This window comes from Rattus rattus, chromosome 15 (genome assembly GCF_011064425.1).
Source record: "Rattus rattus isolate New Zealand chromosome 15, Rrattus_CSIRO_v1, whole genome shotgun sequence".
In the NCBI taxonomy this organism is placed as follows: domain Eukaryota; kingdom Metazoa; phylum Chordata; class Mammalia; order Rodentia; family Muridae; genus Rattus; species Rattus rattus.
This window is the reverse complement of record NC_046168.1, coordinates 7,581,649-7,597,590: the sequence shown is the minus strand read 5'-3', so window position 1 is coordinate 7,597,590 and position 15,942 is coordinate 7,581,649. Positions and strand designations below refer to the sequence as shown.

The 15,942-nt window shown below is 44.1% G+C and overlaps 2 protein-coding genes across 2 annotated transcripts; both read left to right on the top strand.

Moving 5' to 3' along the window:
- Window positions 1-44: 44 nt before the first annotated feature.
- Window positions 45-8,859, top strand: Hars2 (histidyl-tRNA synthetase 2, mitochondrial). Its single transcript, XM_032885381.1, has 12 exons — window positions 45-300; window positions 2,476-2,553; window positions 2,806-2,925; window positions 3,038-3,133; window positions 4,310-4,435; window positions 4,727-4,834; window positions 4,994-5,092; window positions 5,415-5,508; window positions 5,992-6,119; window positions 6,204-6,446; window positions 6,954-7,070; window positions 7,282-8,859. Exons 1-12 carry the CDS (start codon window positions 193-195, stop codon window positions 7,504-7,506), a joined length of 1,542 nt encoding a protein of 513 aa, XP_032741272.1. The 5' UTR covers window positions 45-192; the 3' UTR covers window positions 7,507-8,859.
- A 2,069-nt stretch (window positions 8,860-10,928) lies between these two features.
- Window positions 10,929-15,514, top strand: Zmat2 (zinc finger matrin-type 2). The gene is made up of 5 exons (XM_032885749.1): window positions 10,929-11,331; window positions 11,993-12,116; window positions 13,195-13,268; window positions 13,677-13,822; window positions 14,162-15,514. Exons 2-5 carry the CDS (start codon window positions 12,109-12,111, stop codon window positions 14,303-14,305), a joined length of 372 nt encoding a protein of 123 aa, XP_032741640.1. The 5' UTR covers window positions 10,929-11,331; window positions 11,993-12,108; the 3' UTR covers window positions 14,306-15,514.
- The last annotated feature ends 428 nt before the right edge of the window (window positions 15,515-15,942 follow it).

Sequence of the window (15,942 nt, the reverse complement as noted above, 5' to 3'; positions counted from 1 at the left end):
TGCCTAGAGCGTATCTGGCGAAGGTGGAGAAGACACTTCCGGGTCAGGGAGCGTGAGATAATCGGAGTTCCACCATCCGGACTAACTCCGAGCTCAGGCGTTTCCAGCTCTCCGTAGCCTTCCTGAAATCGGACTGGTCTCATTCCCAGTCCCTTGACGTCTGTTCCAGAAAGCCGGCGTCCTGTTGCACAAATGTCCCACCTAGGGCCCCTGCGCTGCAGGACCTGGGCTGCACTGCTCCGCCAACTCCTGCGACCTCCCCGCACTGTGTGCAACCGGGCGGTCGGCTGTCATAGCCAGGTGAGCCGCCCTGAGCCGGCTCAGTCCCGGTGGGGCCTCTTAGCCCTAAAGCCTAGATTCGTGACTTCTATTGTATCATTACAATTGGTTTTTAATTTTTAAAGTTTTATTTATTTTGTGAGTATGGGTATTTTGCCTGCATGTATGTGTGCCCTGTGCACATGCCCGCAGAGGCCAGAAGTGGGCGTTGGATCCCCTGAGCCTGGAGTTAGAGCCGATAGTGAGCCACCATGTGGAAGCTGGGAATGGCTGGGTCCTCTAAAAGAGCCATCCCTCCAGCCCTGCAGTTGTTTTGTATCGATTAGCCACTTTGTACCTGCACTGTCCTAAGCGTTTTGGATGCTTTTGTCGTTTTCTTATTGGAGCAATCTCAGAAGTTGAGGTTTTGTTTTTTTTTAAGATTTATTTATTTTTTACATATAAGTACACTGTAGCTGTCTTCAGACACACCAGAAGAGGGCATCAGACCTCATTACAGATGTTTGTGAACCACCATGTGGTTGCTGGGAGTTGAACTCAGTTCCTCTGGAAGAGCAGTCGGTGCCACTGAGCCGTTTCTCCAGCCTAGAGGTTGAGGGTTTTATCTCCATTTTACAGTTGAGTAAGCAGAGATCACAGGGTTAAATGACTTCTGTGGCTACATAGCAACTGAGTAATGTGAGGTTTACTCTCAATCATCTGAAATTCTTGAACATATTAGAATTTGAGCCAAATCTATACAGATGTTCCCTCAAACTATAAATGAACTGAGTTTATGACCATCAAGTGAATTTACCCTAACATGAATCTCAGAGAAACATTTTCAGACATAGTTGGGTTTTGGAATTAGAATAAGGGCTTGGGGACTTGAACTCAGTTTCTCTTTGGGGAGAGGCTCTCCAAAGTGTGGAATTACCACTGTTTGTATTTCTGGAAGGACCTGTGGGACTTTAGGCCTAATTCCTTTTTCATAACAGGATTTTTATCTGTCATTTGATGTGGGTGGGTGATGGTGTGCCATGGGGCATTTCTGGTCCTTGCTTCACCGTGTGTAGTCTGGGGATTGGACTTAGGTGGTCGTGATAAGCAGCCAGCACCCGTGCTCATGGGCCATCTCACCAGCACTAAGTCAGTGGTTGTTACCTGTCTTCAGAAACTGGGTGCTTTCTATCATCATGCTCACCATTTTCAGTCACAGCATTTTACCGGTTTTGTTGTTGTTCAACCAGGAAGTTATTGCTGTCATTCCATAGTGTGTGTGTGTGTGTGTGTGTGTGTGTGTGAGAGAGAGAGAGAGAGAGAGAGAGAGAGAGAGAGAGAGTATGAGAATTGTGGGAATTGGTTTCTCTCTCAACCATGTGAATGGGTCTCAGGGATCCAACTCAGGTAGTCAGGCTTGGTGAATACCCACTGAGCCACCTTGTTGGCCCAGGTTTGTTCCTTTTTCTTAAGCTGGTTCTGTCTTTATGCTCCATTTACTTTCTCTCTCTCTCTCTCTCTCTCTCTCTTCCTTCTTTTTCTTCCTTCCTTCCTCTTTTTCTTTCTTTTCTTCTTTCTTTCTTCCTTTCCTCCCTTCTTTCCCCTCTCTTTCTTCTCTTTCTTTTCTTCCTTTTTTTCTTTTTTTCCCCCCCCAGTGATCTGCCTGCCTCTGCCTCTAGCTATTGGGATTAAAGGCAGCCTTTTTTGCTATTTGAGTAAGAACTGAGAACTGAGTTGCTTTTGTTTGTTTGAGATAGGGTCTGACTATCCTGCAACTTTTTAGGCAAAGCTGGCCTCGAACTCACAGAGATCCTCCTGCTTCTGTCTCCCAAGTGCTGGGATTACATGTGTGCGCCACCATGTCCAGCTGAGAACTGGAGTTCTAATCCCTGCTTCTAGAAGTTTAATGGTGGCAGTTCTGGGTTCAGTGTCTTTGTGATGTGTAGATGGATTCTCAGATGCTTCAACTTTTTTGGACATTTAAGTGAAGATGCTTATGGAGTAAAAAGACTGGACTTCATATATATTGCAAGTATAATTGGAAATTCAACATGAATTATTGAGGGTAGCAGGAAATCAGGATGGAGAAAATGGTGTTCAGGAAACTTTTTGCTTGCGGTCAAGGGTCTTCTCAGGCTGATAGTCCATGGGGTCCAAGATGTCACAGGTCTGGCCTGTGTCCAGAGAGGGCAGATCTCTTATTTCCTTTTCTGACAGGTTGCGAAGGCAGTGTTAACATGTGAGCAACTGAAACCACATCAACAAAAACCGAATTTTATCATCAAGGTTCCAAAGGTAACACCCTTTGCTGCCTGCTGTTAGAGTGGGGTGCAGGCAAGCCCGTTCTCCCTGCCTCTCCCTTTTAAATCCTTTTTTTTTTTTTTTTTTTTTGTGTGTGTGTGTGTGTGGGTGTGTGTGTGTGTGTGTGTTATTTTATTGTTCTTGAAATTTTGGATGGGCCTCAGGTTAAACATTAGATTATGGACATGACCTGACCTATCCTCCTAAATGGTCTTGAGCTTTACTTTGGCTACTTTTGTTTTACAGGGCACCAGGGATTTAAGTCCTCAACAGATGGTTGTGAGGGAGAAAATTCTTGATAAGATTATCAGCTGTTTTAAACGCCATGGGGCAAAGGGGTTGGACACGCCAGCATTTGAGCTAAAAGTAAGAACAGAAGGGTACCGAGAGCCCCATTGTTGGCCTGCCTTTGGTCTCCCACAGGGCTTCTCATCTGTGGCCTCTAGTCAGTCCTCTGAATTCTGTCTGACTCTTGTAGGAAATGCTCACCGAGAAGTATGAAGACAACTTCGGCCTCATGTATGATTTGAAGGATCAAGGTGGGGAGTTGCTGTCTCTGCGCTATGACCTTACTGTATCCTTCAGAATGCAGGAGCCCGACCTATTTCTACCCAAATCCAGAGGACTTTCTCTGGCAGAAGGGAATAGAGGAACTTTGACAGTGCCTTCATGTCCAGTTTCTCTCAGAGGGCATTTCTTCCTTCAGAGCCTAACATGAAAGCCCTGTTGTTTAACTTCAGTGTGTATGAGATTGTCTCCAGGAATTTTGCACAAACACAGAATACTGAGTTTAGCTCCAGAGATCCTAAATTCTATAACTGGAGTGGTGTTTATAAATGTGCCTGTAAAAGAAAATTTGTTTTTTTTTTTTTTTTTTTCAGAGCTGGGGACCGAACCCAGGGCCTTGCGCTTCCTAGGCAAGCGCTCTACCACTGAGCTAAATCCCCAACCAAAAGAAAATTTGTTAATTATTGTTCACATGTAGATGGTGTTTATGTGGATATGCATGTGAAGATAAGGGGAGAACTTCGTGGAGTCATTTCTCTCCTAACTCCTGTATGGGTCCTAGGCATAGAACTCAGATTGCCAGACCTGTACAGCAATCCCTTTCCCTGCTCCGCCATTCTGTAAGCACTGAACCTGTGGGTCACAACCCTCCAGAAGTTGCATGTCAGATATCCTGCATATCAGATATTTACATCATGATTCATAACAGTAGCAAAACAAAACAAAAACAGTTACGAAATAGCAACAAAATAACTTTATGGTGTGTGTGTGTGAGGGGGTTCACCACAAGAGGAACTGCATTAAAGGGTCGCAGCATTGGGAAGGTTGGGAACCACTGCTCTGAACATTTAAAAACAGAATCCTGGAAAATATGCATGTGGTCTTTGGCCTATGCTTTCAGGAACAGGATTTTAATTTGTAGGTGAAGTCAGTTCTGAAAGCTTGACTAATCTATAGATAATTGGGTAATGGTCTGAATGAGAAGAAACAGACCAGGCCTGCTTTCTTAGGTCATTTCTCTCCCTGCCTCTTTTTCCTGGTCAACTTTCAGTTTCCGTAAGTGAAATGCCTTTGTTAACACCAAGCACTGCTAGGCTTCAGAGCAGTGGGAAACAAGCCCAGGGAGGCCCTTGTTTTCCTTCTGTGAAATGAGGATTTGCAGGAACTCAGTTATCCCTCCTGTCTGAATGGTAGGTCTTCACATCGAACATAGTATCTCTCTTCCTCAACCTCTTTATGTAAGGTCCCTTTTGCTCGATATCTGGCCATGAATAAATTGAAGAGGATGAAACGGTATCAAGTGGGAAAGGTGTGGAGGCGAGAGAGTCCAGCTATAGTCCAGGGCCGCTACCGGGAGTTCTGCCAGTGTGTAAGTGGCCTGACTGGGACAGCATGGTTACGTGATAGTTTGAAGTTGGGCTTAGCTGATCAGTGGAAGGTTTGTTTTTCTGCCATTTTGTTTGTTTGGGTTTGTTTTGTTTTGTTTTGCTTTTTGTTTTTGAGACAGGGTCTCTAGGTAATCCTGACTGTCCTGTAACTCACTATGTAGCTAGCTTTGAACTCATAGATCCAGTTGCCCCTGCCTCCCAGGTGCTAGGATTAAAGGCGTGCACCACCATACCTGACTTTCTGCCTCTTTTTTTTTTTTTTTTTTCTGTAGGATTTTGACATTGCTGGTGAGTTTGACCCAATGATCCCTGATGCAGAGTGTTTGAGGATTATGTGTGAAATCCTAAGTGGATTGCAGCTGGGGGACTTTCTCATTAAGGTGAGGCCAGCCTTGTGCATAATGAGGGAGAAGTTTGAATTCAGCCTGTGAAAATGTCTTAGTATTGCTTTAATGAGTCAAGAAATTTAGAGCTGGCCATTGTTTTGAGGGAAAGGGCATTGAGTGCCAGGACATAGGTTAATTATATTGAGTTCACAGGTAAATGACCGTCGGGTTGTAGACGGGATGTTTGCTGTATGTGGTGTTCCTGAGAGCAAGTTCCGTACCATCTGCTCCTCAATGGACAAACTAGACAAGGTAACCAAGAAAACATGCATTAAATAAATCCTGCCTGAGTTTCTGCCCTGCTCTCAAATCCCTGTCATTAGGGGTAGAGTAAGGAGAGCATGGCTAGAAGTGGTTATTCATGAAAAAGAAAAAAGTGAAAGAGACATTTTTAAACAAGGTCTGAGTTATGCCATGCAGTGTGGATTGTGGCTGGATTTCCTGAGTTGCCCTTGGTTTTGCTGAATTTACTGTTAGTCCCTTAAGATATCCATGCCAAATGAAAATGAGAGGTCCTGCTCCAGTTAGGGAAAGGAAGACTTGGGGCTGAACTGATGTTTGGATCTTAATGCAGATGTCTTGGGAAGATGTGAGGCTTGAGATGGTGGCAGGGAAAGGCCTAGCTCCTGAGGTGGCTGATCGAATCGGGGACTACGTCCAATGCCATGGTAAGAACTGGGGTTTTCAGAGCTGTGATAGAACAGGCTGAGGCTGATGTGTGTGTTGAACTCCTACCTCTGGATCAGCTCCAGAATCTGACCTGGATAAAGTTTGCCTTTTATGTATTCTAACTACCTTATGTCTTCTTAGTAAAGGCAGGAATAGAGGAAGGTCTAGCCATGAGACCAAGGCTGTGGTCCTTTTAAAGAAGGCGAGGAAATCTGGCTAGAACATATAAATTCAAACTGGCTATGGTGGCATACATTTTTAATCCCAGAACTCAGGAGACTGGGGCAGGTGGATCCTAATGAGTTCTAGGCCAGCCTGGTCTACATAGTGAGTTCCAAGATAGGCAGGGCTATGTAGAAAAGCCCTGTCTAAAACCAAAACCCCAAACAAAACAAACAACCCCAAAGCCCAACAATAACAAAAACTAGGGATGGAATAGTACCAGGTACCTAGCAGAGATATTACCCAACTTTTCTTCCCAGGGGGGATATCCCTGGTAGAGGAGTTGTTCAAGGATCCCAGACTGTCCCAAAACCAGCTGGCCTTGCAGGGCCTAGGGGACCTGAAGCTGCTCTTTGAATACCTGAGGTTATTTGGAATTGCCGATAAGGTAGGCACAGCTGGGACTGGGCCTCCTGTCGAGCTCTTGGGTTCTCAGAGTCTGGTCTGAGACTGACTAGCTTTTTCCTTACAGATCTCCCTTGATCTGAGTCTGGCCCGGGGCCTGGACTATTATACAGGAGTCATTTATGAAGCAGTACTGCTAGAGTCTCCAGCTCAGGCCGGAAAGGAGACTCTGAATGTGGGTAGTGTGGCTGCTGGTGGGCGCTATGACAGGCTGGTAGCCCAGTTTGATCCCAAGGGACATAACGTGCCTTGTGTGGGGTTGAGCATTGGAGTAGAGAGAATCTTCTATCTTGTGGAGCAGAAGATGAAGGTAGGTCCTAAGTAGAGGTGAAGTAATCTTGAAAGCTAATAACTAGTTTCTGGAGGTGCATTTAGGTTTTTTTTTTTTTTTCCCTTTTCTTAATGATCCTTTTGCCTTTTGGAACTGCTAGTGCAACAGAAATATCTTCTTTTTTAAAGATTTATTCCTTCTAAAAAGAATAAAAATGTATGTGTTTTGCCTAAATGTATGTGTACGCCTGCTGCCAGTGGATGTCTGAAGTCGGGGAAATCAGAGCTATGGGTGGTTGGGAGCCACAGTGCTGGTGCTGAGAACTGAACTTGGTCTGAAAGGACAAGTACTCTTAACCTCCGAGCCATCTCTCCAGCCCCTCCCTTTCTCTGCCCTCTTAAAATAGCTTTCTGAAATAGGATTTCGTTCTGAGTTCAGGTGGGCCTTGAACTTAATTGTTTTTCTGCTTTGGCTACATGGGTGCTGGGATTACAGTTATGAGAACTGCCCTTGGCTGTAGATTTAGTTTCTTCTCTGTTTTATTAGATTTCTTGTGAGAAGGTTCGAACCACAGAGACCCAAGTGTTTGTGGCCACGCCCCAAAAGAACTTCCTCCAAGAGCGTTTGAAGATAATTGCACAGCTTTGGGATGCAGGGATCAAGGTGTGTGGTGTCGGTGTCTGAGTGATCTGAGTGATCTGAATGTATGTAGTGATCATGAGTCTACCCTATGTGTGCAGTGGTACTCAGGCTGTTTTTGCTCACCACTAGAGGGCTAGCCACTTGATTTGGGCTCCCTTGGAAATGTATGTTCTTGGGTACATATATGCCACAATCACTTTAAGTCCTCTAACCTTCTATGTATTCTTTTCAGGCAGAGATGCTTTATAAAAACAACCCTAAACTGTTAACCCAGCTGCACTATTGTGAGAAAGAAGACATTCCTCTAATGGTCATTATTGGTGAGCAAGAACAGAATGAAGGTGTTGTCAAGCTCCGTTCAGTGGCCAGCAGAGAAGAAGTGAGTTGGAGCTGGTGGAAATACAGAGTTCTAAATGTTCTACCCTCACTTTTTAAAAGACAGGATCTTGTGGTATAACCCAGACTGGTCTGGGACTGTGTCAGCCAGGTTGGCCTTGAACTCATGATCTTCCTGCTTTAATCTCTTAGGTACTATGGCAGCAGGCATATACTGTCATGCCTAGATCCCAGACTCTCTTTTAAGAGATGTGTTAAAAATATGTCGTTTAAATTACATTTGTGTGTGTGTGTTTGTGCACACATATTCCATGCATGTGTGTGTATGTCAACTTGCAGGAGTCAGTAGTCAGTTCCCTCCTTCCACCATATGGATCCCAGGTGTAAATAATAAGAATGGGTACAGAGTGAAGTGAATTTGGGAAAACTGGCTAAGACACTAGTATCGTTTTCTAGTTTGTCACACACAGATTCTCTTATGTTTTAGGTGACTGTTAATCGAAAAAGTCTTGTGGCTGAAATTCAGAAGCGACTGTCTGAGCCTTGATTAGTGCCTGATTTCCATCTCCTGCTCTTAGAAGAAAAGTTTTCAGCTAGGACCGAGTTCTGACGGACTTTACCCAAGTTGGCCAGCATGGATGTTGTACAAGTGCCTTCTGCTTCTATTCTCTCCTGGATATAGAGCTACAGAAGGACCTGAGGACTCGTGGACTAACATTAGCAGCTGCTCTGTTAGAATGCACATGGCTGTCATGCCAAAGAGGCATCCTGTAGCTGCAAAGGCAGATCTAAAGTGCCTCTGAATTCTGTCAAAGGGATGTTAGGATGGTTGCTATGAGAAAAGCTCTGGAAGAGTTAGTTGCCTAAGGCTAAGACTCTGACCCATTGAAATGAGAAGCTAATATGTACTTCACTTTTGACTGTAGCTTAGGAACCAGATTCTGGAGAATTTGTCTACATCAACTATGGGTTGTCCATGGAGTTACATGGACAGTAGGAATGGACAGAAAAAAGAGATGCTGTACCATGGGCCCAGCAGTGCATCTGTTGGTTCTTCCAGTTAACAGTAGAAGGTTGGGCTACTTCATAATTTTGAACATTGACCTTAATGGATGATAAGTTAGTGATCTGCTCTTTTGAGGTTTTGAACACCATTCCATTTGTTATAGTAATTTTTCTGGATTATTCCATATCCTGCTCTGGAGATTGTTCTAGAAGTGGTTATATGATAGGTTACATTTCAAAAATGTACTAGTGGGCTGCAGAGATGGCTCACTGATTAAGGGGGCATATTGCTTTTCCAGAGGACCTGAGTTCAGTTCCTAGCAACCACATCAGAGTGATTACAACTGCCTGTAACTCCAGTAACAGTTATCTGAGGCCCTCTTCTGGCCTCCACAAACACCTGCACTTAATGTGCACATACTTATGCACAGACACATACACATAATTAAGAATAAAATAATTTTAAAAAGTAAACACACTTTGAGTAATTTGTCACCGAAGGATTAATCTGTGTAGGCTTTAGGAAATGTTTGAGTGTAATTTGGAGAATCGTGTGAGTTACGAGTAACCTACCCTTGTTTGTCCTCTGGCCTCTACCCACTTACCACGACTTGTAAAGCTCACACGCAGGCTCATATACAAAATAAAGTATAAAAGACAAAACAATCCACCAAAACACCAACATCAAGTGTGGCTACGGACATGGCTCTCTGGATAGAATGTCTGCCTAGCACCTGGGAAGTGAAGCAAGAGATCAGAAGTTCAAAGTCAGCTTTGGCGCCAGGCAAGGTGGCACAGGACTTTAATCCTAGTCCAAGGGAAGTAAAGACAGGCCAGTTATCTGTGTTGTAGGTTAGCCATGGCTACATAGTGAAACCCTGTATAAAAATTCATTCAGCCTTGGGTTTACATGAGATGCTATGTCGATAAAACAAAAGAAAAACCCTTTGCCTGAAGCTACGTACCTTTAATCTTAGCAGTGAACTGGTAGGGCAGAGGCAGGGGAATCTCTTGAGTGTGGGGTCACTTGAATAAGAGTAAAGATTAAAACTAGCAGGACACAGGCTGGAGAGACGGTTCAGTGGTTAAGAACACTGACTGCTCTTCCAGAGGTCCTGAGTTCAATTCCCAGCAACTACATGGTGGCTTACAACCATCTGTAATAAGATCTAATGCCCTCTTCTGGTTTGTCTGAAGAGAGGGACAGTACACAAATAAAATAAATTGTTAAAAAAAAGAACTGAGTTCTATCAACATCATTTACTTTAAAAAAAAAAAAGAAACGTTTAAAAAAAACTAGCAGGACATAAGAGGATGTTTAGATTGGAGGTTGGATAGATGAAGAGGGATAGATGCAGGGGGAATTTGGGGAAAGCAGCTTCAAAGAGGGAAGTCTTTATGGGAACACAGATGGGCAGAGGTTCTGTGACTCTAGTAATATATCAACGAATCTCTACAAAGAGTTTCAGGCCAGCCAGGGCCAAATAGTGAGACTTTGTCTCCAAACATAACACACCTAAAATCCAATACCAGCCGCTGGAAAGTGGTGGTGAGGAGTTCAGGAGGTTGAAGTCATCTGCTGCTGCACTGTAGCTTGGGTTACAAGCCACCCTGACTCAAGCACTAGCCTTTCCCACAAACATATTTTGAAGCACTTGTCAGAGTGGCGAGTGCTTCATTCTAGGGTATTGGCTGATGACATTTTCAAGGTTAAATTATACTGTATAGATGGAATGAGTTTAGATGTTCTCCAGACATGAAAATGAATTGAGCCAAAAAGCAGCACCGTTTTTTTTTTTGGGGGGGGGGGGGAGGGGCAATGTAAACTACTTGTCTTCTGTCACATTCATAGTACATGCTAGTGAATAGGACATCCAGACCCGCAAGTGTTTTTTAGTTTTTAAAATAGGTTTGCTAGGCAGGAAATTGCCTAGCAGGGAATTGAGCTAAGTAGTTCAATTGTTTGAATGCTTGATAGCATGAACAAAGCCTCCAGCATCACATGAACTGGGCATTGTGGTACATGCCTGTAAATTCAGCGCTTGGAAAGTGGAGGCAGGAGAATCAGAAGTTCAAGATTAGCCTTGACTACATAGCCAATTAGAGTTCAGTTTTGGCTACCTGAGAACCTGTCTTTTAAGAAAAAGTTTAGAAATCCTGGAGATTCATGTAAAGTTGGTTAGCTCTTGGGGCACTATTTCCAAAACTCTGATTCTTTGCATAATAGAAGAGTTGAGTTATTATTCTTCTGGGCTTGTTTTTAAAGCCAGTGAGAAAAACGTTGGCCGGTGCCCTTACTTCCGTGTTGCTTCATACTCCTTTTGCGCCTGCGCCATCTCCTTGGAGTAGTGGGCGGGGCCAACAGGACTGCCTTAGAATCGCTCCAGTCTTAACGCAGTTAGAATGCGAGGCTCGAATCTTATTGGAGCGTGATCTTGCCTTCTGGCTCCAGGGCGCGTTTTACGGCATTTTACGGCTTCCCATTCACTTCGCTGTGAAGATGGCGTCTGGCAGCGGGGTAGGTGTTGGTGTGAGGTTTGAGGGGTCTGGGGTGGTTTTTCAGAACTAAATAGAGACAGGCTGTGAGACTTGACTGACTTCCCGACACCTCTTCGCGATCTCAGGGTTCAGGTTCGAGAACTCCCCCGTAAGGCCTTGGCGAAGGGACAGTGGAATCTCGGAAGTCTCTCGGGTTGGGGTCCCGAGTACACCAGACCCCTGGGCGTTCCAGAGAGACTTCTCTTTCGAAAGGTCCTGGGGCCGTCTCGGTGGCCGTTAAGCGGTTCCCTTAGTTTCTCCAGGGGAGCAGGCACAGCGACGGATCTTGAGCACTTTTTCCCCCTACAGACTAAAAACTTGGACTTTCGCCGAAAGTGGGACAAAGATGAGTATGAGAAGCTCGCGGAGAAGAGACTCACAGAAGAGAGAGAAAAGAAGGATGGTGGGTGCTTGGTCCATGAAGGGATAAGGGGATGACAGAGTTGATGCAGTGGCAGGGTAGATCACTTGCCAGTTAAGGAGTGAGGGCAAGAAGGTAAACAAAGCTTCTTCCTCTCTTTACATGAGCTTCCCTCAGGTATGGCCCATATTCAGGGCGGGTTTTCCTATCTTAAGCAATCCAGACCAAATGAAAAAAAAATTAAAATCAAACCAAATAAAAACCTTCCACACAAGTGTGTCTAGCTGCTTGGATTTTAGTTGATTCCAGATGTAGTCAATTGGACAACCAGGATTACCCATCACACTGCATGAAAACATTGAACATATGCTATTGGATGTGAGTATCCCACCTTTTGAAAGGGTTACCTCTAGGAAAAAATTCAGAACTCCTCAGTTCAACTAGACAACACACAGGGAACACTGTTTAAATTTGCTGGCTTTAAAGTGAGAAAAGCTCTTGAGAGTCGGCGTTACCATAACAAGTCTGAGGCCAGCTTGGTCCACATAGTGACCAGGCCTGTGTCTACATAATTCTGGGCCAATTAGAGTCTTTTTTAGCCTCTTTTAACTGCTACATAAAGTACCTGTTGTGCCCATTCTTTGAAGAATTAAGAAATGAGTAGTCATCAGAATTTTGGGGTTCATAATTTTGTTTTTTTCAGGAAAACCAGTGCAGCCAGTTAAGCGGGAGCTTCTACGGCACAGGGATTACAAGGTGGACTTGGAGTCCAAGCTTGGGAAGACAATTGTTATCACCAAGACCACCCCACAGTCTGAAATGGGAGGGTGAGTTGCTTTTTGTCGGACTCTTAATACCAAGGCTGGCCTAATAAACTATATTGGTTTTAGGAAGTGTTGAGGGGGCTAGAGAGATGGCTAGTGGTTAAGAGCACTGACTGCTCTTCCAGAGGTCCTGAGTTCAAGTCTCAGCAACCACATGTTGGCTCAAAACCATCTGTAATGAGATGCCCTCTTCTGGTGTGTCTAAAGACAGCTACGGTGTACTCATATAATAAATAAATACATCTTTAAAAAAAACTAAGGAAGTGTTTTAGGTGAAGCTGTTAACTATAGCTTTGTGTACCAAGATTGGGACCTATACAAGAGTTCCACAGAACTTGTCACCCTTTGCCACCATTCCTTAAAGTCTGTCAAGTAACAACTTTTGTTAGGAGAATCAGACAGAAAGCAATCTGTATGCAGATTAATTAGTAAACCCTCTGTTGTGATGCCTTTGCAGCGTAAAGTAGCAAACTAAATATTTAGTAGCATAACATAATAATAGCTCATAGTTTCCATGGGCAAGGGATTTAGGGGTGGTTAGGGATTTGGATCGGGGTCTTTAATAAAGCTGCAGTTGTAGAATTGACTAGGTCTGCATTCACTGATGCTTACATATTAGAAGATCCTCTTCCAGGCCCTCACATGCCTGTGGTTTGGAGGCTTAAGTTTATTCTGGGGCCTATTTGTAAGGTTGTTCACAATAAAGTGTAAAGAGGGATCTCTAATTTCAAGGCTGACTTAGTCTCCACAGCAAGTTCCAGGACTTACACAAAGAAACCCTGTCTAAAAAATTGTGTTTCTGTTTTTATACTAATATTTAATAATATACTTCTAAATGTATTTACTATTGAGTAGTCTGCGTGTAAGTTAGTTTGAAATTTAACTAAAGATTTCTGTGAATCATCATAAAAAAAGTGTAAAGAGGGAAGTTTCCCCAAAGCTAGTCATGAAGTTTGTTGTTTTGTTAATTGAGACATTAGACATCATATAACTTTACCTAAAGATTTGAGTTTCTTTCACTGAAAACAGTAAGATCCTTAAAAACCAGATTGACCATGTACTGTTTCTTCTCATTTGTCAGCTACTACTGCAATGTCTGTGACTGTGTGGTGAAGGACTCCATTAACTTCCTGGATCACATTAATGGAAAGAAACGTAAGACTTGGAGGTAGTTTGTGACTGGAGCTAGGATTGTTTTTAAAGGTGTGGTGGAGGGCAATGTGGTAGAGTGGTTTTCTTGGGCCTTTTGTATGTGTGCGTATGAGTATTCCTGGCTATGTGACTGCCTGTGTATGAGCACAGAGGCTAGAGGAGGAGGTTGGCTGGCCTTGATGATAATCTGCCTTGTAAATGCAGTTGACAGAGACTGCTTATTATTTGGGGCTGCCACTTCTGAGAGCAGGTGAGGCCAAGAACTTCTTTTAGCCATAGTTATTTTTGTTGTGTACTTGATTATGAAAAGGTAAAAAACAAGTAAACAAACTTTAAAAAGCCAGGACCAGACTTTTTGAAGGGCTGAGGATGTTATAATGATTGCTTGTCTTCACTGTTAACCTTACCCAGATCAGCGAAACCTGGGTATGTCTATGCGCGTGGAACGTTCCACTCTGGATCAGGTAAAGAAACGTTTTGAGGTTAACAAGAAGAAGATGGAGGAGAAGCAGAAAGATTATGATTTTGAGGAAAGGATGAAGGAGCTCAGAGAAGAGGTGAGGCTCTCCTAACCGTGCTCCCCGCTTTGAGTTTTCCCCTTGTAATGTTGTCTGGTTAGAAACTAGAGATGAACTAGGGTGTGTGATTAAGAACTCCAGAGACTTAGTAAATCTCTTCTTATCCCTTAAAATCTTTCCTTATAGTCTTCCCCCATTGCCCTCCTGGAATCAGCCTCAGGTCCTCATGCATATTGGGCAAGTCACTGACTTATCACTGCCCCCTCAGTCTTTACTGTGGATTTTATCATGCTTACAGATGGAAAGCCTTTCTCTTTCAGCAGTATCAGCTCTGGAGCCAACTGATTCTGAGTGATTTTTTTCTTCCTTACCCGTCAGGAGGAAAAGGCTAAAGCATACAAGAAGGAGAAACAGAAGGAGAAGAAAAGGAGGGCCGAGGAGGACTTGACTTTTGAGGAGGAGGATGAAATGGCGGCTGTGATGGGCTTCTCTGGCTTTGGTTCTACCAAGAAGAGTTACTGAAGCGTTCTCTGTGGCCTAACTTTGGCCTTTACTGGACCTAACTTTGAGTGTGTGTTGAGGTGGGGTGGGGGTGTCATTTCTTTTTTGGGTACTGGAGAAGGTCCTTAAGAGTGTTAATGGGCAGGGCTAGAGGGTGGGTGTTGGTGGTTTCCCTCTACGTTGGGAGAGGGCACAGGATGTAGAGGAGATGCTGTGGCGTATTCCTTCAGCCTCAGTACAGTACTGGAGTCACAGAACCTCTGCCCATCTGTGTTCCCAATAAAGAAAGATCTCCCTCTTTGAGACTGCTCTCCCCAAATTCCCCTGCATCTTTCCCTCTTCATCTTTCCACCTTTTGTCTGAACATCCTCCTTTTTCCTGTGTCCTGCTATTGTTTTAATTTTTACTTTTGTTCAGCTTGCAACAGAAGGGTTTTCTGAGTCTCCAGTATGCAGGTGCTGGCATATCCTTGGCCCAGCTCTTCCTCCCATCCCACCCAGCGGTTCTCTACCCACTTGTGCATGCATGTGATTTCTGCCTGGGTCAATGTGTGTGTGGGTATGTGTGCATGATGTGTCACAAAGAGGGGACCTGGGCTAGAATCTCAGAGCATTGTTGCCCTGAGACCTAATGTTCTTGGTTTCCTCGGTGCATGTAACAGGATATTAAATGGGATGAGTGTTTGGTGTGGTTTGTGTCTGGTGAGTTTTTAACCTTGTTTCTTCCGTTTCACTTCACTGAGGATTTCTGGTTTTGTCTTCCTTGGGAATGGTTCTTGGAAGAACCTGTTTGATGCAAAAAAGAAAGCAACAAAACAACCCTAAAACCAAACAAAGAAACTCATGCTGGGAGACCCCGGTTCTCAGACACTGTTCAACATGTACAATAAATGACAGTGATGAGGCCTGCTTCACATTTGTTGGGAACATGTCCATATCATTCCCTGCCCCACACATTCCTACACCAAGAATTTCTATAGAGCCTTTCTGTAGAGTCTTTTAACACCCCTCCCCCCTTACATAGAGGTTTCCTTAGTGTGAGTTTTTCCCTCTGCAGATAGGCACAGGATCTGTGCCCTTGGGAGTCCGAACAAAACATTTCAGTCCCCTATAATTTTCGTCCCCTCTGATCTTCCTAGGAGAACTCAGGGTTAAACTTAACTATCTGCACACGGGCGGGCACTTGACTCTGCTTGCCTCTCCAGTGTTGAGATTAAAGGTGTGCCCTCCATGCCTGGCCAGGTCTTTTTTTTTTTTTTTTTCTTCTTTTTTTTTTTTGGAGCTGGGGACCGAACCCAGGGCCTTGCGCTTGCTAGGCAAGCGCTCTACCACTGAGCTAAATCCCCAACCCCGGCCAGGTCTTTTTTAAGGGGTTGTCTTGTGCTCTGTAGTTTGTTGTGCAGCTTCCCTGGCCTTCACCCATCCAGTTTGTGACAACTACAAATAATCTCTGTTCCCAGGGAGTGGGCAAATGGCTCTCCATTGAAAATGACTAAGAAACTCTTATCTACTGTGGTGTAACTTGTGAACTACATGACAGACTAGTTAGAAAACAAATTCCTCCCAAACACTCAGAACTAGATCACATACTGTGCCTTGCCTAAAGGAGTTCAAGGGAGAGATGGGGATGAGGGCAGAGGGGATATAAGTCTTGTAAAT

Coding starts and splice junctions, on each gene's coding strand:
- Hars2 (XM_032885381.1), top strand. CDS start 193: ATGTCCCACCTAGGGCCCCTGCGCTGCAGGACCTGGGCTGCACTGCTC. Junction 3,134..4,309: donor CTCTGCGCTATGACCTTACT/GTATCCTTCAGA, acceptor TCTTTATGTAAG/GTCCCTTTTGCTCGATATCT. Junction 5,093..5,414: donor CAATGGACAAACTAGACAAG/GTAACCAAGAAA, acceptor ATCTTAATGCAG/ATGTCTTGGGAAGATGTGAG.
- Zmat2 (XM_032885749.1), top strand. Junction 13,269..13,676: donor TCACATTAATGGAAAGAAAC/GTAAGACTTGGA, acceptor AACCTTACCCAG/ATCAGCGAAACCTGGGTATG. Junction 13,823..14,161: donor TGAAGGAGCTCAGAGAAGAG/GTGAGGCTCTCC, acceptor CTTACCCGTCAG/GAGGAAAAGGCTAAAGCATA.